Source organism: Ovis aries, chromosome 24 (assembly GCF_016772045.2).
Source record: "Ovis aries strain OAR_USU_Benz2616 breed Rambouillet chromosome 24, ARS-UI_Ramb_v3.0, whole genome shotgun sequence".
Taxonomy (NCBI): domain Eukaryota; kingdom Metazoa; phylum Chordata; class Mammalia; order Artiodactyla; family Bovidae; genus Ovis; species Ovis aries.
Genome location: NC_056077.1, coordinates 8,165,719 through 8,187,244, shown reverse-complemented (window position 1 = coordinate 8,187,244; position 21,526 = coordinate 8,165,719). Strand labels below are relative to the sequence as shown.

The following is a 21,526-nucleotide window of genomic DNA, read 5'->3' as shown; positions in this document are numbered from 1 at the left end:
CAGTGTCCTGGGCTCTGTGGGTTCTGTGTTCATCCTCTCCCCATCCAGCCCATTCCTGTTGTCATGGTCGGGCCACCCAGTCATCTCGAGGCCACAGATTCCCACCTGGTGGTCCAGGCGCTCTGTTGTTCACAGTGGGCACTCAGGATATTCTTTCAAGAATGCACGTGGATTACCACCTTAGCCCAGACCTTTGGTGGCTCCATCACTGTGTGGCAGGCCCAGCCTGGCTCAGAAGACCCTCTGGATCTGTGCCCTGCCTTTTTCTTTGGCCTGGTCTCCAGGCTCTTTCCATCTCCCCGTCTTTGTGATATAGTCATGCTGAACACCACAGACCTGCCTTCCTCACCCAGCCTTCAGCTAGCTATTCTCTTGGTCTGGAACGCCTTCTACCCCTCCTCTGAGTCATTGGAGCAGTTCTCACTCAACCATGAGCTTGAAATTCAGGGGCCTGACTTCCACCCTGCCTTGGGCCTGTCCTTTTTTCACAAACAGCGTCCTCCTGTATCCTGGCCCTTATGCGGGCCCGTGGCAGGTGAGCCGAGGGCCACACCTTGTCCACCCCTGACACGTGGTATACCTTGGATGAACTCTGATGAACTGAATGGCCTCAGCAGGCTTCCTGAGGCAGAATTAACACAGGCACAGAATTCCCCCAAGACATCCTGAAGAGTTACGTGCTTAACAAGAACCTGTCAAATGAGTCCTTACCAAAACCATTTCTAACCAAAAAGACCACTTATACGCAGATGTTTCCATTATAAACATTTTGTTTTTAATTTAAGAATACTGATGGACACAGGAAACAGATTGAATTCATGGAATTGGGCATAGGGTCATCCATTACATTGTGACGTGTTAATTTCTTTATCATTTATTGGCACTGTCAACAGAATACTGTAGACAAGATCACTTTGTATGCAGGTAAGTTGGCGAGGTTCCCTAGCTATGGTTTTCTACCATGAGTTGATATATAGATAGATATAGACATGTATAGATATATAGACAGATGAATGTTGTGCGCAACTTTGCATGGTTACTGAGTGTCAGTAAAAATTATAAAAAAAAAACACCCATTTATAGTAAAAGTGAGGATGTGCTAAGATTTGCTATTACTGGACCTCGTTTTTCTGTAAAAGGGATGAGATTTCCTAGCGACACGTACTAAACTCCATGGCACTAATGTGGGATGGATTCATTTCCAGGCCATAGGTCACAAAAACTCTTCTGCACCTGTCTTCTGCTCTCCTTGTGTTCCACTAACCTCTGACAGTTTCTTGAACACTGCTGAGACTCTTTACCTTTCCCCCCACCCCCAAAAGAGGATGTCTCAGGAACTCACTCAGTCCTGAGTCAATGAGATAAAATAGCTTAAAAAGTTTTCTAAGAAGTAACTTCCCTTGGTAAGGAGTGAATAAGTCTGGTCCTGACTCTCCAGATTTAAAAAAAAAAAAAAAAAAAAGATTTCATTTATCTGTCCATGCCCTATGGGGAGAGAACAAAATATTGGAGCCACTCTCTCCACCAAAGAGAGCCATGTTTCTGGTTGTGCACTGGCTTAAAAACCTTTTGGACTCCAGGAACCTCACTGTATGCTTGGATCCAATGCTAAGTTTCTCCAGAGAAAGCATATGTGAAGTATGGTTTGGTTTGCATTTTGCTTGTTTGTTAAATAAGGCCTTGAATCTTGGGATATTGCCTGTGGAATCTGGATCCCCTGTGAAAGGTGTGAGGCTGTGAATGGGTGTGTCTTCGCATATGCTGTTCCCTTTCTGCAACACTTCCTTGCCTTGTCTGCTAGGTGAACTCTTAGGCATCCTGCAAAACCCTGCTTAAATGTCACTTTCTCCTTGGACCCTCCTCTGACCCTTAGATGGATCAGGTCACTCCCTCTGATTTCCTGATGTTCCCACACATACTGCTGTTACGGCACTTGCCATTCTGCATTGATTGTTGGTTTAAGAGTCTGTGGTTCCCAATGGGAGGGTGAGTCCCTTGAGAACAGGGACTAGGTTTCATTTCACCTTTGGATTTCTAGTGCTTAGCACTGGGCCTGGGACAGAGCAGATATTTAATGCAAGTTTCATGAATGAATGACTGGATAAATGAATGACTCTACAAGTGAGTGAAAGTTGTAGAGAGAGGGAACTCCATTTAGCTGGCAGTGCACATGCCCTCGGACACAGCAGAGCTCCTTAAAAGCAACAGACTGGCACTGAGTGCAGGATGTGGGGTGAACCAGGATTCATGGATCTGTCCACGTTCTTGTTAAACATGTGAGTTTGCCTTTGACTCTCGGCAAAGATAGGTTGATGACCAAATCTGCTGAACAGTGGAAGCGGGAAGAAAAAACCAAAGCACTTTGAGATCTTTGGATGATTAGTTATTAAAAGAGAAAAGTGCTGAATTGAGATTCTTGATCTGTCTGGCTCCCCAAAACAGTCGACCAAGGCATGGGGAGACCCCAGTGGCTTCCTTTTGGACAGACTTCCTTCATCTACCTGCTAAACCACACCTCATTGCTCTAGGATGACCTGCTGCTCTGTTTTAGAAGCATATGAAGTCAAATCAATCAGTTGCAAAATTGTCTCACCTCCAGGAGAGACCCCCTGAACCTCAGCCATCCTCTAGTGAAGCCTCTAAGCATCTCCTGCCTGGTTCTCTTACACTCATGCGTGGCGGGAAAATCTCTGACTCAGAGCAATAACAATAAGGGAATCGCGGCGCTCTGACAAGCTGCATTTTCCTGCCTGGAGCTCTGTGCGTTTAATGCGTGACGCCTCCCTCAAGAAGAAACCTGGTCCTGTAACCAATTCCCTCTGACGGAGCGGAAAAGCCGTTCCTGGGGCGCTGCTCACATGTGGAGCAGAGCTAGAGAAGCTAGAGAAAGGGATCCCCCCAGACCAGGGGTTCAAAGTCAGACCCTAGAAGCTGGGGGGGACAGGAAGAGGGGGGGTCTCTGCTGTCCCCGGCTTGGGCTGACACTCCCGGGAGTGTGTCCCAGGGTGATGGGCTACAGCTTTCCTTCCCAGGAGGGAGGTCTGCGCTGATGCCTAACAGGAGGGAGGGAACTTGGGGAATGAGAGTGGGGCTAAGACCTGTTGGTGATGCCGCCCAGAGATTCTCCCAGGACGAAGCCCCCTCAAGGAGAGAATTCACAGTTTGGAGAGGAATCCCCAGATGCACTGGGGGAGTGGCTACAAGACCCCCTTCCCACAGCTCCCCCCTTCCCACAGCCCGAAGCTCAGTCCTGTGTCCCTGCCATCCTGCCTTCCCATGCTGTGTCCTGCCCATCACTGCACTGCCCATGGGACATTCTCAGGGGGGATGAGGGGGACGCGAGTCTGTTTGCATAGGATGGGGGAGGGAGAACCAGCATCCTCCCCTCTCTGAATGTGTCCCTCGAGTGGAACGGAACCCAGGAGTCCCAGCCATCAGGCCCAGCAGCAGGTGTCATTCCCTTGACTGGCTTCCAAAGGTATTGGGGGGTCCCCGGAGGGCAGTTACGTGGCCAGGACCCCCGGGGACCATCCTAAGACAGTCCAGGGCTCAAGCAGAATCTCTGAGCTGAAAACCAATGTGCGCCATCGGCTCCTTGGAGACGGAGACCCCAACCAGCCCCTCCCTGCCCCCAAGCCACCACAGACATCCCCTCCTCTTCACGAGTAACCCTCCAGTTTATGCCTTCACCTCTGAAACTTTGAGTGAAAACATGAATTAGGCAAACTAATCAATTGGACAACGGTTGAGGTCGGGCCGTCCTCAGAGCATGGAGGAGAGGGCTTCTTTACTTGAAGTCAGCTAGGATGTCACTAAAGACGTTGAGGAACAGGTGTGCGTGGTGATCTCGGAAGACCAGAGTGGGACGGAAGCGGATGGACTTGTCGCCGCAGCCCCCCAGCATCAGGCCTGGAAGGAGAAACAAGGGGTGGGTGGGTTAGGGGCTCGGGCTCAGAGTCACCTGCTGGGGGTCCGCCGGGGGGGCGGTCACACAGGGGTGCTACCATCCATCTGGACTGTTTCATCCTTCCCCTAGCCACCCATCCAGCCTTCCTTCTCGTTCTCTCCCATCGCCCAGCTCACCCACCCTTCTCTCTTCCCTCCCTCCCTTCCAACTGCAAATGCCAGCTCTGTTGCCCCAAACTAGCCCTGCTGATGGAGAAACCCTGAGTCCAAGTCCCTGCCTTCCAGGAACTCATGGTGCGGCAGGGAGAGAAAATAAGTAAAGAACTAAATTACAGCACTTCTTGGTGGTCCAGCGGTTAAGAATCAGCCTGCCAGTGCAGGGGACACGGGTTCGATCCCTGGTCCAGGAAGATCCCACATGCCAAGGATCAGCTAAGCCCGTGTGCCACACGTGCCCTAGAGCCCGTGCTCCGCCACGAGAGAAGCCACCACAATGAGAAGCCCGCACGCCACGCCCCTGCTCCCTGCAACTAGAGAAAGCCTGGGTGCAGCCAAAAGTAACTGCATAAATACAATTATGAAAAAAAGAAGTAAATTACAAAAGTGTGGGCAGGTCAGCAGCATGTCCAAGAGACGGAATCTGCTTATTACTATTACTTTTTAGCATACGGGATCTTAGTTCCCCAACCAGGGAGGGAACCTGTGGTCCCAGCAGTAAAAGTGCCGAGTCTTAACCACTGGACGCTAGGGAGTTCCTGGAATTTATTTTTAAAATCTGTTTATGGCCTGTGGGAATCTTAGTTTCCCGGACCAGGGTTTGAACTCATGCCCCACGCAGTGGAAGTGCAGAGTCTTAACCACTGGACGACCAGTGAATTCCTGGAATCTGCTTATTTTATTTTAAAAATCTATTTATTTATGGCCTGCGGGAATCTTAGTGTCCTGGACCAGGGACAGAACCTGTGCCCCCTGCAGGGGAAGCGCAGAGTCTTAACCACTGGACCATCAGGGACCACCTAGAATGTACTTATTTTAAAGGGCAACTTCACCTTTGACTAGATTGGGGTCCTTGCCTGGGTTGCACAGTGTCTCTGAGACTTTTTTTTTTCCATTCTCAAGAGGAGATGAATTACCCTGCCGTTCAGGGTTGCGCCTGGGATCCTCTAAGATGGTCCACGTGAAAGACACCGGCTTAGACACCCAGCAGGCACTCTGATCTCCCCCACTTAAAACTTCTAGGGCTCCCATAGCTCTCAGGAGAAAGTCTGGAATCTTGAACATCATCCACCTGAACCTGATTCACCCACCACTGCCTCTGTCCCTTGTCACACTCTAAGCCCCATCTCACCCAGCTAAAGGAACACCTCCCTCCCTCTGCCCAAAATGCTCCTTCTCACCTTCTTCACCTGGCCAACCACTATTCATCCAGCAAAACGCTGCTTCCTCCAGGAAGCCTTCCCTGATTTCCTGGACATTTTCCCCAGCTATTTTCTCTCTAGCTCCTTTCCTTCCATCCTAGGACTTAAAACTGTAATAGATTGTTTCTGAAATATTCTCTTTGATGTCACCCCTTCCTGCTAGACTGAAAGCTCCTTGAAGGAAGGTTTCCTGATCCTCTCCAGCGTGGGCACCACTCACCTATTCGGGGAATACTGCCGCATGAATCAACATATAAAGAAATCTCCCTGGTAACTTTCTCTTAAGAAAGGAGATTCAGCCTATTTTTAGTCCCTTGAAGGTTCACCTTCTGTGCCCCAACTGGGCCCCTGACCTGGAACTGTGGTCACTTCCCCTCCTGGCCAAGGTGTTTTACCTTTGTTTCTGGCTATTGAAATGAGTTTATTCCGCACGGATTCATCTGGAGTGTCGAAGGAGCAGAAGGTGCCTCGCCCTCTGACTCTGCTGATGAGCTGGGGAAACCGGGCCTACAGTTGGGAGACAAGGCTGGCATCAGTGCAAAGGAAGGCAAGACTTCTCTGGTGGTCCAGGGGTTAAGAATCCGCCTGCCAATGCAGGGGACGTGGGCTCCATCCCTGGTCCGGGAAGATCCCATGTCCTGCGGGGCAGCTAGGCCCCGTGCATCACAATGACTGAGGCCCGCATCCTAGAGCTGGTGCTCGGCAGCAAGAGAAGCCACCGCAACAAGAAGCCTGCACGTTGCAACTAGAGGTTAGCCCCTGCTCACTGCAACTAGGGAAAGCCCACGCAGCAACGAAGACCCAGTGCAGTAAAAGGGAAAAGAGCCAAGGCAGCCATCAGTCCACGTGGACCTTGTGGCCATTCGGCTCAGGGTAGGAACAGCCTCGGAACAACAGGATCCTTGCAGAGCCCGGCCAGCCCCGGCACGTCCACACTCCGGCACCGACAACTGCAACTGGGGCCCAGCTGTCCCCCCAGGGGACACAGAAGTGTCCGACATTTCCCCTGCCACCCTGGCAACGGGGGAGGGAACAGGCGGCAGGAGGGAAGGTCCTTCTGCTTCCATCCTTCCCAGAGGCTTTTTCTAGCACCTGCTCCAGCCCAGCCTCAGTCTAAATGCAAATCCAGTCCAAGAAAAGAAAAAAGAAATCCCCCTTCGAGCTACATGCCAATCAGTTGGAGGGGCTCAGCTGTCTCAGCAGCCACACTTAACCCCTTCAGCGTCTGCAATCAGGCAGACCTGAGTTTAAAGCTCCCCATTCCCATCCAGATAATGAGGAGTACTGTAGGGAATATGCTTTGCACAGGCCTGTACTATAATTAACAGAGCTTCTTTGAAAAATAAGAATGACTTTCTCATCACCCCCAGGCGAAGGGTTGGGAGCAGTAAAAAGTACATCGTGGAAAAACATCTTGAAAACAAGATGTTGAAATACTGATGTGACTGATGGAAAACCATTAGTGACTGTTCCCAGAGCCTTGAGGGAGTTGCTGAGAAAGGGCGTCACTAGCTGAAGCGCTAAACAGAGTCAAGAAAGGCCTGAAGGTTTGACACTGAGGACTGTGCATTGTATATCTTTATCCCCGATCTGAGATTGTAAAGAACAGATATCTCTAGAGCATGTACCAGGAAAGGAAAAAGGAAAGTGAAGTCGCTCAGCTGTGTCTGACTCTTTCGACCCCATGGACTGACTGTAGGCTACCAGGCTCCTCTGTCCATGGGATTTTCCAGGCAAGGGTACTAGAGTGGGTCGCCATTTCCTTCATTGGAAAGACTGATGCTGAAGCTGAAACCCCAATACTTTGGCCACCTGATGCAAAGAACTGACTCATTTGAAAAGACCCTGATGCTGGGAAAGATTGAAGGCAGGATGAAAGGGGACGACAGAGGATGAGATGGTTGGATGGCATCACTGACTCGATGGACATGAGTTTGAGCACACTCTGGGAGTTGGTGATGGGCAGGGAAGTCTGGTGTGCTGCAGTCCATGGGGTCCCAAAGAGTCGGACACGACTAAGCGACTGAACTGACTCCTGTTCTGGAACATGGGCTGTAGGCAGCGAGGCTTCAGCAGTTGTGGCTCCAGGACTCTAGAGCACAGGCTCAATAGCTGTGGCGCATGGGCTTAGCTGCTCCGACATGTGGGATCTTCTCAGATCAGGGATGGGACCCGAGTCTCCTGAACTGGCTGGCAGATTCTTTACCACTGACCCACCAAGGAAGCTCCAGGCAAGCAACTTCTAATTTTTCAGTGTAAGTATGTCCCAAACGTTGCATGGGATATATTTGTGCTAAAAAAAAAATAATAATTCTCATCTTTTAAATTTAACTAAAAGTCTTGTAATTTGCTAACTCTTACATCCCCATCTGGGGAGGAAGAAGTTGGTCCCTGAAGCTCCTGCCTCTTCCCTGTGATGGGAACCAAGTCTAGTACCTGCCTTTCTCCCCTGGGCTTTGGACTTGTGAAATTTAAATGTAACTGGGGGATCCTAACTTTATTTTCCCTTAAAATGCAGGAATCCTATTCTGAGGATTAAATGAGATAATGCACTTAACACAATGCTTGGCACAGAGCAAATTTTCAATTGATGGAAAAATAATTTTAAAAAGGATGACGTCTTTGATCATGTCAGAGGGGTGAACACTGGCAAAGAACACGGATTTTGAAGGTCACCAAAATCAGGTTCAAACCCCAGGGGAAGTCCTCCTTGGTGGTCCAGAGGCCAAGACTCCATACTGCCAGTGCTGGGGGCCTGGGTTCCACCCCTGGTCGAGGAACGAGATCCCACTTGCTGCAGCTAAAGATCCTGTGTGCTGCAGTTGAGGGTCGGAGCAGCCAAAGAAATAAGTACATTTTAAAAAGAAAGAAAGAAAAAGAAGTACAGTAGAAGCTGTGTAACTTTGGACAAGTTAATAACTCTCTCCCCCTCCGTTTCCTCATCTGTAAAATGGGGACAATAGTGGTGTCTCCATCACTGGCATGACTGTTGGACTTAAACAGGAATGCACAAGGCTCCTTGTTAGAGGACTCGGTGGGAGCAGCCTCTCAATCAGAGGACGCTGTTCTCACTACCGTCCCTCCTCCCTTCAACGTCAATAGCATTGTCAGCGTCACCATCATCATCGGCGGTTCAGCTGAGCTCACCAGGGACTGGATGCTTCAAGCTCCCGGAGGAAGGAAGGGCTCTTTCTGTCCAGCCATCTGGGGAGGGTCAGCTCTCCTCCTAACTCCTGGGCTGGACTGGCCAGTCCTGGAGACACTGTGGTTCCTCCCAGCAACATCCCCCACCCCAAAATCTAGGAGAGTGTGTCATGCAGGGAATAGACACAACAAAGGCAAATAATTAGAATAATTATAATAGAGAGCTCTACTGTCCAATGAGGGGGCCACATGTGGCTGTTGAAATGTGAGTTCAAATTGGAGTGTACCCTAAGTGACTGAGGGCAGGAGGACAAGGGGGCAACAGAGAATAAGATGGTTGGATGGCATCACCGACTCAATGGACTTGAGTTTGAGCGAACTCCAGGAGATAGTGAAGGACAGGGAAACCTGGCGTGCTGCAGTCCATGGGGTCGCAAAGAGTCGGACATGACTGAACAATGACAAGAGCTTGCAATCTGTCCCCCTGGAGAGCACTGCTACGGAGTGATCAGGGTGTAGAAGATGGTCCAGGGGAGGGAACGGGCGGCACACGGGTGGGAAGGAGAGAGGAGTGTTGGGGAGGTTTTTCAAAGGAGGGATGTCTGAACTCAGAGGAGGATGTTAGCAGAAAACTAGGAGCTCAGGAACCGGGAACAAGGTTGGAAATGAGGGGTAGGAAGGCGCTCCCTACAGAAATGGCACAGCTCACTCAGAATCGCTGGGGCAGTGGGTGCGGTGCCACCCTGAAGGGTTCAGCTGTTGCCCCAGGGGCCGTGGGGAGCCATGGGTGGGGGTCTTGGAGGGTTGGGATGGGGCCGGGGTGGCAGAGTACCTGGAGGTCGAGCAGTCCCGTGAGCAGGACCTTCCCAGCATGGGCTGCGTTGTTCAGCAGGTCCTCTCGCTTGATGACGTTGATGACCTCGGCCAGCAGCAGGTTCTTGGACGGGTCTCCCAGCCACGTGTTGAAGATCCGGTAAGGCTGGAATCGGAATCAGATATCACGGGGTATCAGAAAGGTTCCAGACATAGCCTCAGACACACTTCTCCTCGTTTAAGAGAGAGATTAATCAGCAAGCAGTTGCTACGGGCTGGGAGGATAACACACGGTCTCACCAAATTCTGTACATCACAGCAACCTTGTAGGTCTTACACATGTGTGCTAAAGTCCCTTCAGTTGTGTTCGACTCTTTGCGACCCTTCAGACTGTAGCCTTTCAGGCGCCTCTGTCCACGGGATTCTCCAGACTAGAAAGCTGGAGTGGGTTGCTATGCCCTCCTCCAGGGGATCTTCCCGACCCAGGGATTGAGCCTGCGTCTCCTGTATTGCAGGCGGATTCTTTATAGCTGAGCCGCTGGGGAAGCCCTGTGGGTCTTCTAGTTACTACTATTAGGGACACCAACTCATCCAGGCCCTGGAAAATCCCTTAGTCCTGGAGAAACTGAGACAGTTGGCTCCTCATTACCACAATTCTTATTTTTATAAAGGATGAGCAGGGGTTCTGAGAGGTGAAGCGATTTCTCTGTGAAAATACAGCACTTTGGTGGAGTCAGGAGTGGACTGATGGCAGCCTGGCCCTTAAAGGCCAGGCACTTCACTCCTCTCTCAGGCATCAGTGCAGCCCAGCTGAAACACACTGCCCAGCCTCTCTTGCGATCAACATGAGCAGATCTTAGGCAAAAGCGGGAGGAACAGAAACGTTGTGGGATTTCTGGGAAGGCTGCTTAAGGACGAGAAGTGGGCCACTTTGTCCTTGCCTCCTTTTTCCTTCCTACTGCCTCGAATTGAAATTTGAGGGCTGGAGCCCAAGCAGCCGTTTTGGATCATGAGGTGACCTTGAGGGTAGGAGCTATATGAAGGAATGATGGAAGTAGCAACCCTGGGCCCTTGATGACTCTGTGTGTGAGAGAGAGAGAAAGAGAGAGAGAATCTGTGCGTACATATGGCATTCCAGTAAAGTGGTTAAGAGCATGAGCTCTGGGTTTATATCTTGACTTGGTCACTTAACCGGCTGTGTGACCTTAAACAACTTACTTGTGCCTGATTCCTCATTAGCAAAATGGGAGAGAAAAATAACATTTACTTGGCTAGAGGTTTAAGGATTAAAAGTACAAGCAGAGTATATAGAACTGGGTCAGAGACAAAGGTGCTGTTCACGGCAGCAGCTATTGACAATATTTTTGCTTGTGCACAGAGAGAAAAATTAGAAGCCTGAAGATAGACTGCTATAAAGTCAACCCTGCAGAGAGAGCTGGGGTGATTGTAACCATTGCCTTTAAATTAGGTTGATAAGAAATAAGGCTTCAGAAACTTCTGTGAGACATTTAGGTATTTACTGAGTGCCTTGTTGATGAGAAAGAAGCAGTTAAGAGAAAGCAACGCCCCCTGCCCTGGAAAGCAGAGGTGGGGGGGGGGGCAGGCAGATGGGGTCTCCACTCACAGCGTTGGGCCGCAACTCCTCCTTGTGGAAGAAGCCCCCGGTCATCATCTTCTTGCTGAAGGTCATCACGTCTGCCGGGTCATCCAAGCCCCAGTGCTCGTGGGCCCAGAACTTGCCGGTGCAGCCTCCTCCAGTCTGGACCTCGTCCACCAAGAAGGCACAGCCATGCTGGCGCAGGCGAGGTGAGGCAGAGATGAAGACCGCGCGCACCTCGCCCACCTTGGACCCGCCCACCTTGGACCTCGGATCCCCGAATCCAGCCCAAGAGCCACTGCTTTCTGAACCTCACACCCAGCCCGTGTTCTCAGGTTGTGCAAAACCAAACGAAGGCTTAGGAGGGCTGTTCCTGCAGGGCTGTGTCTGCGTGTGGCCTCCCACTGCCCAGCTGGAACAAAATCGGAACATCAAAGGCTCCTTGAACCCACTCGCTTTGGTCCCTGAGCCGGTCAACGTGCTCAGAAGGAGGCGTGTCCCGATCCTAAGGCAGCCCTGTTTCCCAAACTTCAGGTGCCATGTTTGCCAGCTCTGCTCAGCACCCAGACTATTGTTATTATTGGTCTTAATTTTTTTCTTTTTTTAAATTTTGGCCACACCATGCTATAGGCAGGATCTTAGTTCCCAGAGCAGGGATTGAACCCCTGGCCCTTCAGTGGAATCGCAGAGTCCTAACCAGTAGACCACAAGGGAAGTCCACCTGGACTATTATCTACTTAGCATCTGTGTTTAAGTCAATTTTTATCACCTTTATCCGTAAACTGACTGCTTGGATGGGCCAGGTATACATGCAAGAAACATTAAAATAGATATGCAGGCGTGCTAAATGCTTCAGTCATGTCCGACTCTTTGCAACCCTGTGGACTGTAGCCCGCCAGAATCCTCTGTCCATGGGATTCTCCAGGCAAGAATTCTGTCATTCCCTTCTCCAGGGGATCTTCCCAACCCAGGGATCAAACCGACATCTCTTATGTCTCCTGCGTTGGCAGGCAGGTTCTTTACCACTAGCGTCATCTAAAAGTGAAAGTCGCTTAAGATCTTCCCAACCCAGGGATCAAACCGAGGTCTCCCGCATTGCAGGCAGGTTCTTTACCAGCTGAGCCACAGAGGAAGCCCACAGGGTCATCTGGGAAGCCCAAAATAGATATGATATTTAAGTTTGTTCATTTGGTTTCTGTGGAGAGTGAACCATAATGGGCCGAAAGATGACATGGGATCCCTAGAAAGAAAAGGGACGAGGGGGCTGAGGCTTTCCCTGGGACATTCTCTTGTTTGGGAATGTCCCTAAGATGGAAACTGCCTGCAAAGCGGGAGACCTGGGTTTGATCTCTGGGTTGGGAAGATCCCCTGGAGAAGGAAATGGCAACTCACTCCAGTATCCTTGCCTGGAGAATCCCATGGACAGAGGAGCCTGGAGGGCTACCATCCATGGGGTTGCAAAGAGTCGGACTTAGCAACTAAACCACCACCACCACCTAAGATGGCAGGTTGGAGGCTGACTTTGGAAGAGGATTTTAGGGAAGAATTCCCTGTCCTGCCGTCAGCCCCAAGTTTTCTACCCACAAGGCCCACAGGTGGCCTCTGAACTTCTGGAAGTTTACAAGGAGTCTAGGCTCACCCTTTGCTCTGGAAAACCAACTAACTGGCCCTGTGCACTGACCTTCCTGGAGATGTCTCTCAGCTTCCGGAAGAAGTCATCCGACGCGTGGTTGTCTCCACCCTCAGACTGGATGGGTTCCACAATGATGCCGGCCACCGTCCTCTTCTTCTTCCGGTATTTCACGATCAGGTCCTCCACCTGGATTCCAAAGGGGGATGGGACAAGGGCTTGTGGGGGCTCTTGGGCAGCCCCCAAGGAGGATAGGCTTGGGGGGTGCTGTGGACCCCTGGAAGTTATGCTGACGATGTCATGGTGTCTTATCATTAGACTATGCAGTGGAGAAAAGACAGTTTCTCTTTAGCAAGTGGTGCTGGGAAACCTGGACAGCTGCATGGCAGTCAGTGAAGTCAGAACACACCCTCAGGCCATACACAAAGCAAACTCAGAACGGCTTAAAGACTTACATATAGACACGACACCACAAAACTCCTAGGACAGAACACAGGCGCGACATTCCCTGACATAAATTTTAGCAACGTTTTCTCAGATCAGTCTCCCAGGCAACAGAAATAAAAGCAAAAATAAAGAAACGGGACCTAATCAAATGTATAAGCTTTTGTATAGTGAAAGAACCGTAAGCAAAACAAAAAGACAGCCAATGAACTGGGAGGAAGTGCTTGCAAATGATGGGACAGACGAGGGCTCAATTTCTAAAATATACGAACAGCTCATATAACTCAGTAACACAAAAACCGAATGACCCAATCAAAAAATGGTCAGGAGGCCTAAATAGACATTTCTCCAAAGAAGGCATACAGATGGCCAACAGGCACATAAAAAGATGCTCAGCATCACTAATTATTAGAGAAATGCAAATCGAAAGTATAGTAAGTTACAACCTCACACCAGTCAGAATAGCCACCATCGAAAGTGTACAAATAATAAATGCTGGAGAGGATGTGGAGAAATGGGCACCCTTCTACATTAAAATCATTAAAAACACATTGAAGTATAGTTAATTTACAGTGTTGTGTTAGTTGCTGGTATAAAGCAAACTAAGTTACATACACACACATATTCTTTTTCAGATTCTCATTCCCTATAGGTCATTACAAGAAAAAAAGGTTTTTAACTGTTAACAGTGATGGAGTAGTAAGAAAAGCATCTGATTTTCCCCAAGTGGTTATATTTCTTGGAGTCTTGTTCTAAAACAGGCATCATCTTATAAATAATTAAGGAATAGTAATTGTGATACTTTATTAATAATTTAATAATTATACTTAATTCAAAAAACTCAAACCACATACCCAGATAGAGCAACCAAGTGCAATCTTTCTCTGTTATGCAGAATTAAAGAAAAATCATCTGTGTGAATGACGTAATTTTGGTCTTTGCCTCGCCAATGGCCCCAAGGAAGCTGTCAGATGCTTTTTTTTTGCTTTGAGTGTCATTTGCAATTTGTCATTGCATGGCTATTTTCCCATTTATTTGTCCAGTGCTGTGTTTCTCACTAGTCTGCACTTTCTGATAGGATGCAGAAGAGACACATGTCTATCCAGCATTTGGAATGCAGCTGGTCCAAACTGAAATGTGCTTTACGTCTAAAATACACCCAGAAGTTCAAAGGTTTAACAAAAAATATATATATAAATATCTCATCAATAATTTAAAAATATCAATAACATGTTGACATAGTAATATTTTGAGATACACTGGGTTCAATAAAATGTGATTAAAATTATTCTCCCAGGTCTTTTTACTTTTAAAAAATATGACCAGAAAGGCTGTGGGGACATGTGGCTGGCCTTATTTTGCTTGGACTCCATCATCTTGCTTCCTTTATTTACCACTAAATAGCCAGGTGGCTCAACGATAAAGAATTTGCCTGCAATGCAGGAGATGTGGGTTCAATCCCTGGATTGGGAAGATCCCCTGAATCAGGAAATGACATCGCACTCCAATATTTTTGTCTGGAAAATCTCATGGACAGAGGAGCCAGGCAGGCTACAGTCCATAGGGATTGCAAAAGAGTCGGATACGACTCAGTGACTAAACCACGGCAACAACGAAATACCTAGCACTCAGCTTGAAACCTATTAACTCAAAAAAAAGAGGTGGGTAAGAAGCAAACCAGCCTTATTTGAGCTCAAATCCAAATCTGAAGAGTGACAGCCACTCCCCACCTGCCCCCTCAAACAACAGAATCCTTTCAACGTCTTACATGGAATCCTAATATCTGGGACAGATCAAGACGGGCTGTTGGTTGAAGTGAAGGCGTGGTGACCAGGGTTGCCCATCCTCAGCCCCGCCCCCACCCCTGCAACCGCCAGGACTCCCTCAAAAGCCCCAGGATTCTGGCGAGGACTGACACACAGGGGACTAGAGGATCCCTTGGAATCAGTTTTCGTATAAGCTGTACCATATTCTTTCCATCAGTTCATTTTCTCTTATTCTGGAGTCAGTGAAGCTTGTCCCCAAAGAAACTTAAATGATACAGAAGTTGGTACCAGAAGCCGAGTGATGGAGGCTGGGTGGCAAGATCAGTGTCTCATTACCTTTCCTAACATGGACCATCGGGACACGTGGCTCCCTGTCCCTCTGTCCCACCCAGGGAGTGCCACATGGATCCCCAGACACTCTGTGTGTATTCCTCTTATCTGGGCTAATTCTTGGGGTGCTGAGGGTCAGGACGGGGTGATGAGGAGAGGACTGGGAGGGTCCGGGTGTTACCTCTTCTAGACAGCGGGCCTCCTCTTGTTGGTTCTCTTTCACAAACTCTTCCAGAGGATATTTCAGCCGTGGGAACGGTGCGATGGGCCAGTCGAAGGAGGGGATGTCGATCTTGTGAATGGCTTTGGAGTGTGTGGTTGCTAAGCAACCTAAGCCCAGCAGAACAGAAAAGCAGAGGTTGGCTCGGGGAAGGAGGGTGGACCGTTTTTTTTTTTTTTTTTTAAGAATTTCAAAGTTTGTGAATTTATTAAATTTTATGTTTTGGATCACAGAAAATGAAGATTGGACTTCTCATAAACAGAATTAACCCCTGTATCCATTACATCATTACATCATCGACTCACTACATCATTATGGGACCGACTCAATGGACATGAATTTGAGCAAACTCTGGGAGGTAGTGAAGCCTGGTGTGCTGAAGTCCATGGGGTTGCAAAGAGTCAGATACCACTTAGCGACTGAACAACAACAACAAATCCATTACATGGTCTTTCTAAACCTTCAGGAATGCCTGGTTTTACTCACAGTAGTTATAAAAACTTTAGGGCAGGTCAAGATACACTCTTAATTCCCAAAGTCTTTATCTAATTATTAGATTTTTTTAAGGCAAAGATTGTACTTTTCTCATTTCAGAACTACTGTGTCTTTAGTGAATGGTACCTTCAATAAAGCAGGACCACAGCAAACGCTTTTTATTTATTTTTAAATTTACTTTTTAGTTGGAGTAAAATTGCTTTACAATATTGTGTTGGTTTCTGCCAGACTGTTTTTGAGAATGATATGGGGCAGCCTGGGGAGACCCGGTGCCTGCAGAACCCCAGTTCTGGGAACATCCTGAAGCTGAAGGGCACGCCTGTGTCTTTGTGTGTGTGTCTATGTGTTGTGGCTTTCTGATTTATCACAGACTAACTCTTTGAAGGCAGAGCAGCAAGGGTTTAAATCCTAGCTCTGCCACTGAATGGCCTTGAATGTTCCTTCCCTTGCTGAGCCTCAGTTTCCACATCTGCAAAGTGGGAACAGCCACCCCTAGTCTTCATGGAATGGTGTGTAATCAAGGAGACACTAAGTAGAAGCCGCCATGCCCGATCAGAGGCAGCTATTGCTATTGTTATTATCACTCTACCTGCCACCTCCGGATCCCACGGCCCTCCTTACCCATGGTCCTCCCGTGGAAAGCACCCATGAAGGAGAGGATGCTGTAGTCAGGGCACCCAGGGGCCTGGAACCAGGAAACAACCATCGGTCAGGATTGTGAACTAGGGACCTAAGTGGCTGCTCCCATGAACCTCAAGGAGCATGAAATCTCAGAGGACCCAGGGGTCCCCTCACAGGTAGAAGTTACAAACTGGACACCAGAGGTCAAAATCCAGCCCATGGATTTTTTTCTCTTTTTTAAATCAAGAGGTTCCATGAGATACATTTCTGAACCTCTGTCTTCTCGCAAGTTCTGCATCACGGGCGCCCATCTTTCCTGTCAAGCCTGAAGATGGGTGGGCGTGCTGCCCCAGGGCCCCCCCACCTCCTTTCTCCTTGCCATCACCACCCCGGCTGTCGACGGGCCTTCAAGTTCCTCCCAGCCCCTCTCCTTTCCCTGCTTTGGTGGCTCTGACTCCCACAGCCCAAGGTGGGCCAGGTGTGGGGGTGGTACCTGCCGCCCATGACCTGATGCTGAGCTGGGCCCCTCACAGGCCACGCCCAGGCTTTGGACCAGCAGGAGGGGAGGAACACCAGCTTTCCCTGGCCCTCCAGGGCTGTCCCTGGGAGCAGGAGGAATTCACGAATGCCCAGGCCTCTCCTGGCCCTAAGCGAACGGCACAGCAGCACTGCCTTCTGACCCTCCACTCGGCAAGGAAATCAGACCTGCCTCCAGGCGACTCAGGAAGAGCTGCTGGGGACATTGCAGAGGCCACCCTGGGGGCTCCTGAGTCTCTGGGAGGTTGACCTGGCTCAACTCCATTAGGACCCCAAGACTCCCAGGAAAAACTCCAGGACCTTCTCCCACAAACTCCAGAATACCCTCTGGTCATTTTCCTTTGTTCATCTCTAAATGTGATATGAGATGCAGCTTGTTTTACCGCACTTCACAGATGTTGTGTTTCTTTTTCTTTTTGTACAAACTGAGACACACTCCAACTTGAGGAGGACAGGACCCCACACACCCCAGGCCCCAGGACCTGGGCAGAGGGGGTGCTGGGCTCACCTGGTTGACCATGCACGTCTCCAACTCCTCTTTGGAGAAACTCGACTGGCCCCTTTCCTTGCTCTGACAAAATGGAACAGAAAAGATTTTCAGAGATGCTCTGGGGCAGGGAGAGCTGCCGCTTTGCCCCCACATCTAGGCCACGAGGGGGTGCTTTCTCAAGAACTGCTCACACATGTCAATGTTACATGTATGGACGGAGGCACGAGATTGTTCACAGTGCTCGAAATGAAACAGATGGACGGATAAGGTTCATCCCTGTTCTATTGGCAACGGTGAAGATTTGTGAGATGGTACGTTATTCCAGGTAAACTAGCATAGCACACTGGGGAGGTTTTGTACCATTCTCTGCTGGGATATTTCGAAAGGCTTGACTAGCCAGTGGCCCTCCCTGGATTTTGGACATGGTCACTGATGTCCAATATTCTGGCCAACTGGGGTGGATAATTGGACAAGGGCTGATTGTGCGGCTGGGGGCTGAGGAGCCTGTGTGTGTGTGTGTGTGTGTGTGTGTGTGTGTGTGTGTGCGTGCGCGCGCGCACGTATGCATGCCCCAAACCTCACCCTGTACCACATGAAGATGGTCTTGAAGGCGTTCTCGTTGGAGCAGGAGCCGCAGGCCATCGTGATGAGCTGGGACATCCCTTTGGGAGCCACCTGTCAAGAGGGAAACAGTCGTGGGCTCCCCACTCCCCGCTCCCTTCAGCTGGGCCGATACATGCGGGCAGGGAACCAGGTATGGAGTCCTGGACGCAGCCAGACCAGGAAGGTGAGCAAGAAGCCCAGAAAGGCCTGGGGGCTGGAGGCCAGAGAGGAAAAATGGTGAATGAAGCCTATAGGTCCCTCCTGATGGCCCTGCCCACCACTGCCTGTACATTTTACAGGTGGGAAGTCAGGATTCCAAAGGATGCTGATCGTTGTGGCCACTGAAACCCAAAGTCAGGGAGGACTGAAGGACACAGGCAAAGCTCCAGTTGTGGGATCCATGCTAATTTAAGTTCCCCTGGGTTCCCTTTCCCCCTACCCCACCCCCCAGCATGCAAAGGATCCCAGCTTTTCTTGCAAGGAAAAATTAAAAAAGACTCATCCTGAAAGAAAGAGCAGGAAGAGTGAGACTGATGCAGAAACACCCCATCCTTAACTGCTATGGATGCCAACCCTTTCCTTCCCAGCTACTCTGGCTTCCTGGAGATCAGAGCCAAGGGCCAGGGTGGGGAGGGCGGAGGTGGGCCCTCGTGTTGCGGTCTGTCCCCATGGAGTCACTCACCGAGAGCAGGGACTCCCGGAGCTTCTCCACAAAGTTCTCCGGAGGAAGGATTCCGAGGGCAGGTCTGTTGATGAATGTGCTCTGCAAGAAAGCCAGGATGCCGGCAGTGATTTCTTGCCTGACCCAGGTCCCGCCCACCGGCGATGCTTTTCAGACTGGATGTGTTTCACACTTCCAGGAATGAAGATTTTCCTGCACTTTTAGAGAAATCCACTAGGATGGCTCTCGGTTAAAAACGGTGTTAGTTTCTTGGCTGGGCAATGGCACTATCACTATAAAGAAAGAATTGGTGCTGAAGGATTGACATTTTTGAACTGTGGTGCTAGAGAAGACTCCTAAGAGTCCCATGGACAGCAAAGAAATCAAACCAGTCAATCCTAAACAAAATCAACCCTGAAAATTCACTGGAAGGACTGATGCTGAAGCTGAAGCTTCAGTACTTTGGCCACCTGATGCAAAGAGCCGACTCACTGGAAAAGACCCTGATGCTGGGAAAGATTGAAGGAGGGAGGAGAAGGGGGCAGCAGAGGATGAGATGATTAGAGAGCATCACTGACTCAATGGGCATGAATTTGAGCAAACTCTGGGAGTAGTGAAGGACAGGGAAGCCTGGCATACTAGTCCATGGGGTTGCTAAGAGTAGACATGACTTGGCGACTGAACAACACCAAAATGTTTTATTTAAGAAGGACGCCTTGACGGCAGCCTCACGTTGACAAACTGCCCGCCTGCTTTTCCAAAGATTCCCAGCACACCTCGGAGCCTGTGCTCTGCACCAGAAGAAGCTGCCACAATGAGAAGCCCGTCCGCTGCAGCTACAGAGTTGCCCCTGCTCCCTGCAACTAGAGAAAAGCCTGCAGAGCAATGAAGACCCAGCACAGCCAAAAAAAAATAGATGATAAATAAAATTATTGAAAAATTTTCAAATAAATTTGAAAAAAACATTTTAAGTTGTGTTTATTTTTTGGCCCCACTAGGTGGCTTGTAGGATCATAGTTCCCTGACCAGGGATCAAACCCATGCTCCCTATCGTGGAACCATGCTGGACCACCAGGGAATTCCCAGTTTATGCGTTTGTTGAAACCCATAGAATTGTATATGGCAAAGGATGGATCTCACCTCATGTGAATTATATTTTAATTAAAAAAACCACGGGGGAAGAGGTCTCAGTAATTCTAAATTTTAAAGAGAGTGAGGCGTAGGAGAGCAATCTGATGAAGAAGCTGGCTAATGAAAGAGCTGCCGATGAAGAGAAGTAGTGTTAGAAAACTCTTTTTTTGATAGATGTAGGTCTAGAGAAGGAGTTCCTCTGTAAGGAAATCAGCAGTGCACACTGGACGCTACATAGACACTCGCTTCTGAAACTCTGGAAATGAGGAAGCATCACTCAACAAAAAGGAGAACCACGCTAAACACCAAAATTAGGTTAAGCAAATGCAGGTGCATTCACTGACGATAATGTCGTATTGCTGGTAACATGGCAGGTGCAAAGGTCACAGTCGTATGTTAGGTTCTCTGAGTGGTGTACCTTCTGTGGGTGTTGATAAATGTATCAACATGTGTCCACCCTTATGGAAAAGATGCAAATGGAAATGCAAATGGGGATAAGGACAGAGCTGATCTGTCTTTCCAGGTGCAGCCAGTGCCCCCTGAAGGAAGTCAAGAGTCTGAGTGGGGTCTGCATAGCAGATAAGCAAAGAGGCCATCAAGAAGTGGACTGGGGGATTTTCCCTGACGGTCCAGTGGTTAAGACTCCGGTTTCAAAGCAAGTGAAAGTGTTATCTGCTCAGTCATGTCTGACTGTTTGCAACCCCATGGGATTCTGCAGGCAAGAATACTGGAGAGGGTTGCCATTCCCTCCTCTAGGGGATCTTCCTGACCTAGGGATCGAACTCACATCTCCTGCATTGCAAGCAGATTCTCTGCCATCTGAGCCACCAGGGAAGCCCTTCAGTGCAAGGGGCCCAGGTTCAATGCCTGGTCCAGGAACTAAGATCCTGGGAGTCAAGTTAAAAAGGAAGGAAGGATTGACTGAGCCTGGAAATTCTCAGGCACCCCTCTCTCTCAGACTCAGCTGTGTAAATAAACTCAGCACAAATCCAAACAGGAGGAAACTCAAGGACAGGCGGGCCCCAGTACCTATCCTCCTGTGGCACTGCGATTCGGTGTGGCCCGCTAGACTTTGTGGTAGTCTTGTGTCTCTGTTGGTTTTTCTTCTTTGTGACTAGCTGGCTAGGTCTAATAAGCAATGGGGGGAGTTAACCCTTTTCATTGCAGAGCCGGGGAAATGGAGGACCAGAGAGGTCAAGCAACCTGCCTCAAGTCACACAGACAGAAAGGCAGAACCATGAGTCAAACCCAGGTTGGCTGACTTCCGATCCCAGCCTCTGCTGGTACTGCAGGCAGCCTCCACCTGAAACTATAGATGCTCTTGGTAAGCAGGCTTGGCAGAGACCGGAGACCTTGGGTGGCCTGTGGGAGTCGCTGAGTGGCCTTTTGTTTTGGCTTCAGGACATTCATTGTGTCCCCTGGAGAAGGAAATGGCAACCCACTCCAGTATTCTTGCCTGGAGGATCCTATACACAGAGGAGCCTGGCTGGTACAGTCCATAGGGTCACAAAGAGTCAGACACGATTGAGCAACTAAGCACACACACACACAGTCAATGTGCCTCCGAGGAAATCAAACACAGCATGAGCTCAGGGAGGAGGTGAATTTCGAGCACAGGTAGTGGGGGAAGCGGCTCGCAGAGGAGATGGCCAGGCTGACTGCCCCTCTGGGCCCAGGCAAGACGTGGGGGTGATGTTCTTGTTCGGCAAAGCGTGACATT

The 21,526-nt window shown here is 49.5% G+C and overlaps 1 protein-coding gene across 2 annotated transcripts in view; it reads right to left on the bottom strand.

Annotated features, from left to right (window-relative positions):
* Window positions 1–752: 752 nt before the first annotated feature.
* The window catches only part of ABAT (4-aminobutyrate aminotransferase), an 85,719-nt gene continuing 64,945 nt past the window's right edge, over window positions 753–21,526 (bottom strand). For both annotated transcript variants that reach the window (XM_004020759.6, XM_042239901.1), the window contains exons 7-16: window positions 18,697–18,777; window positions 17,994–18,086; window positions 17,430–17,492; window positions 16,385–16,448; window positions 15,230–15,378; window positions 12,560–12,697; window positions 10,906–11,073; window positions 9,301–9,447; window positions 5,720–5,831; window positions 753–3,909 (exon numbers count right to left, since the gene is read on the bottom strand). In XM_004020759.6, the coding sequence (XP_004020808.1) occupies window positions 3,788–3,909; window positions 5,720–5,831; window positions 9,301–9,447; window positions 10,906–11,073; window positions 12,560–12,697; window positions 15,230–15,378; window positions 16,385–16,448; window positions 17,430–17,492; window positions 17,994–18,086; window positions 18,697–18,777 (1,137 nt within the window). In that variant the 3' untranslated portion in view covers window positions 753–3,787. The remainder of the gene's footprint in view (window positions 3,910–5,719; window positions 5,832–9,300; window positions 9,448–10,905; window positions 11,074–12,559; window positions 12,698–15,229; window positions 15,379–16,384; window positions 16,449–17,429; window positions 17,493–17,993; window positions 18,087–18,696; window positions 18,778–21,526) is intronic.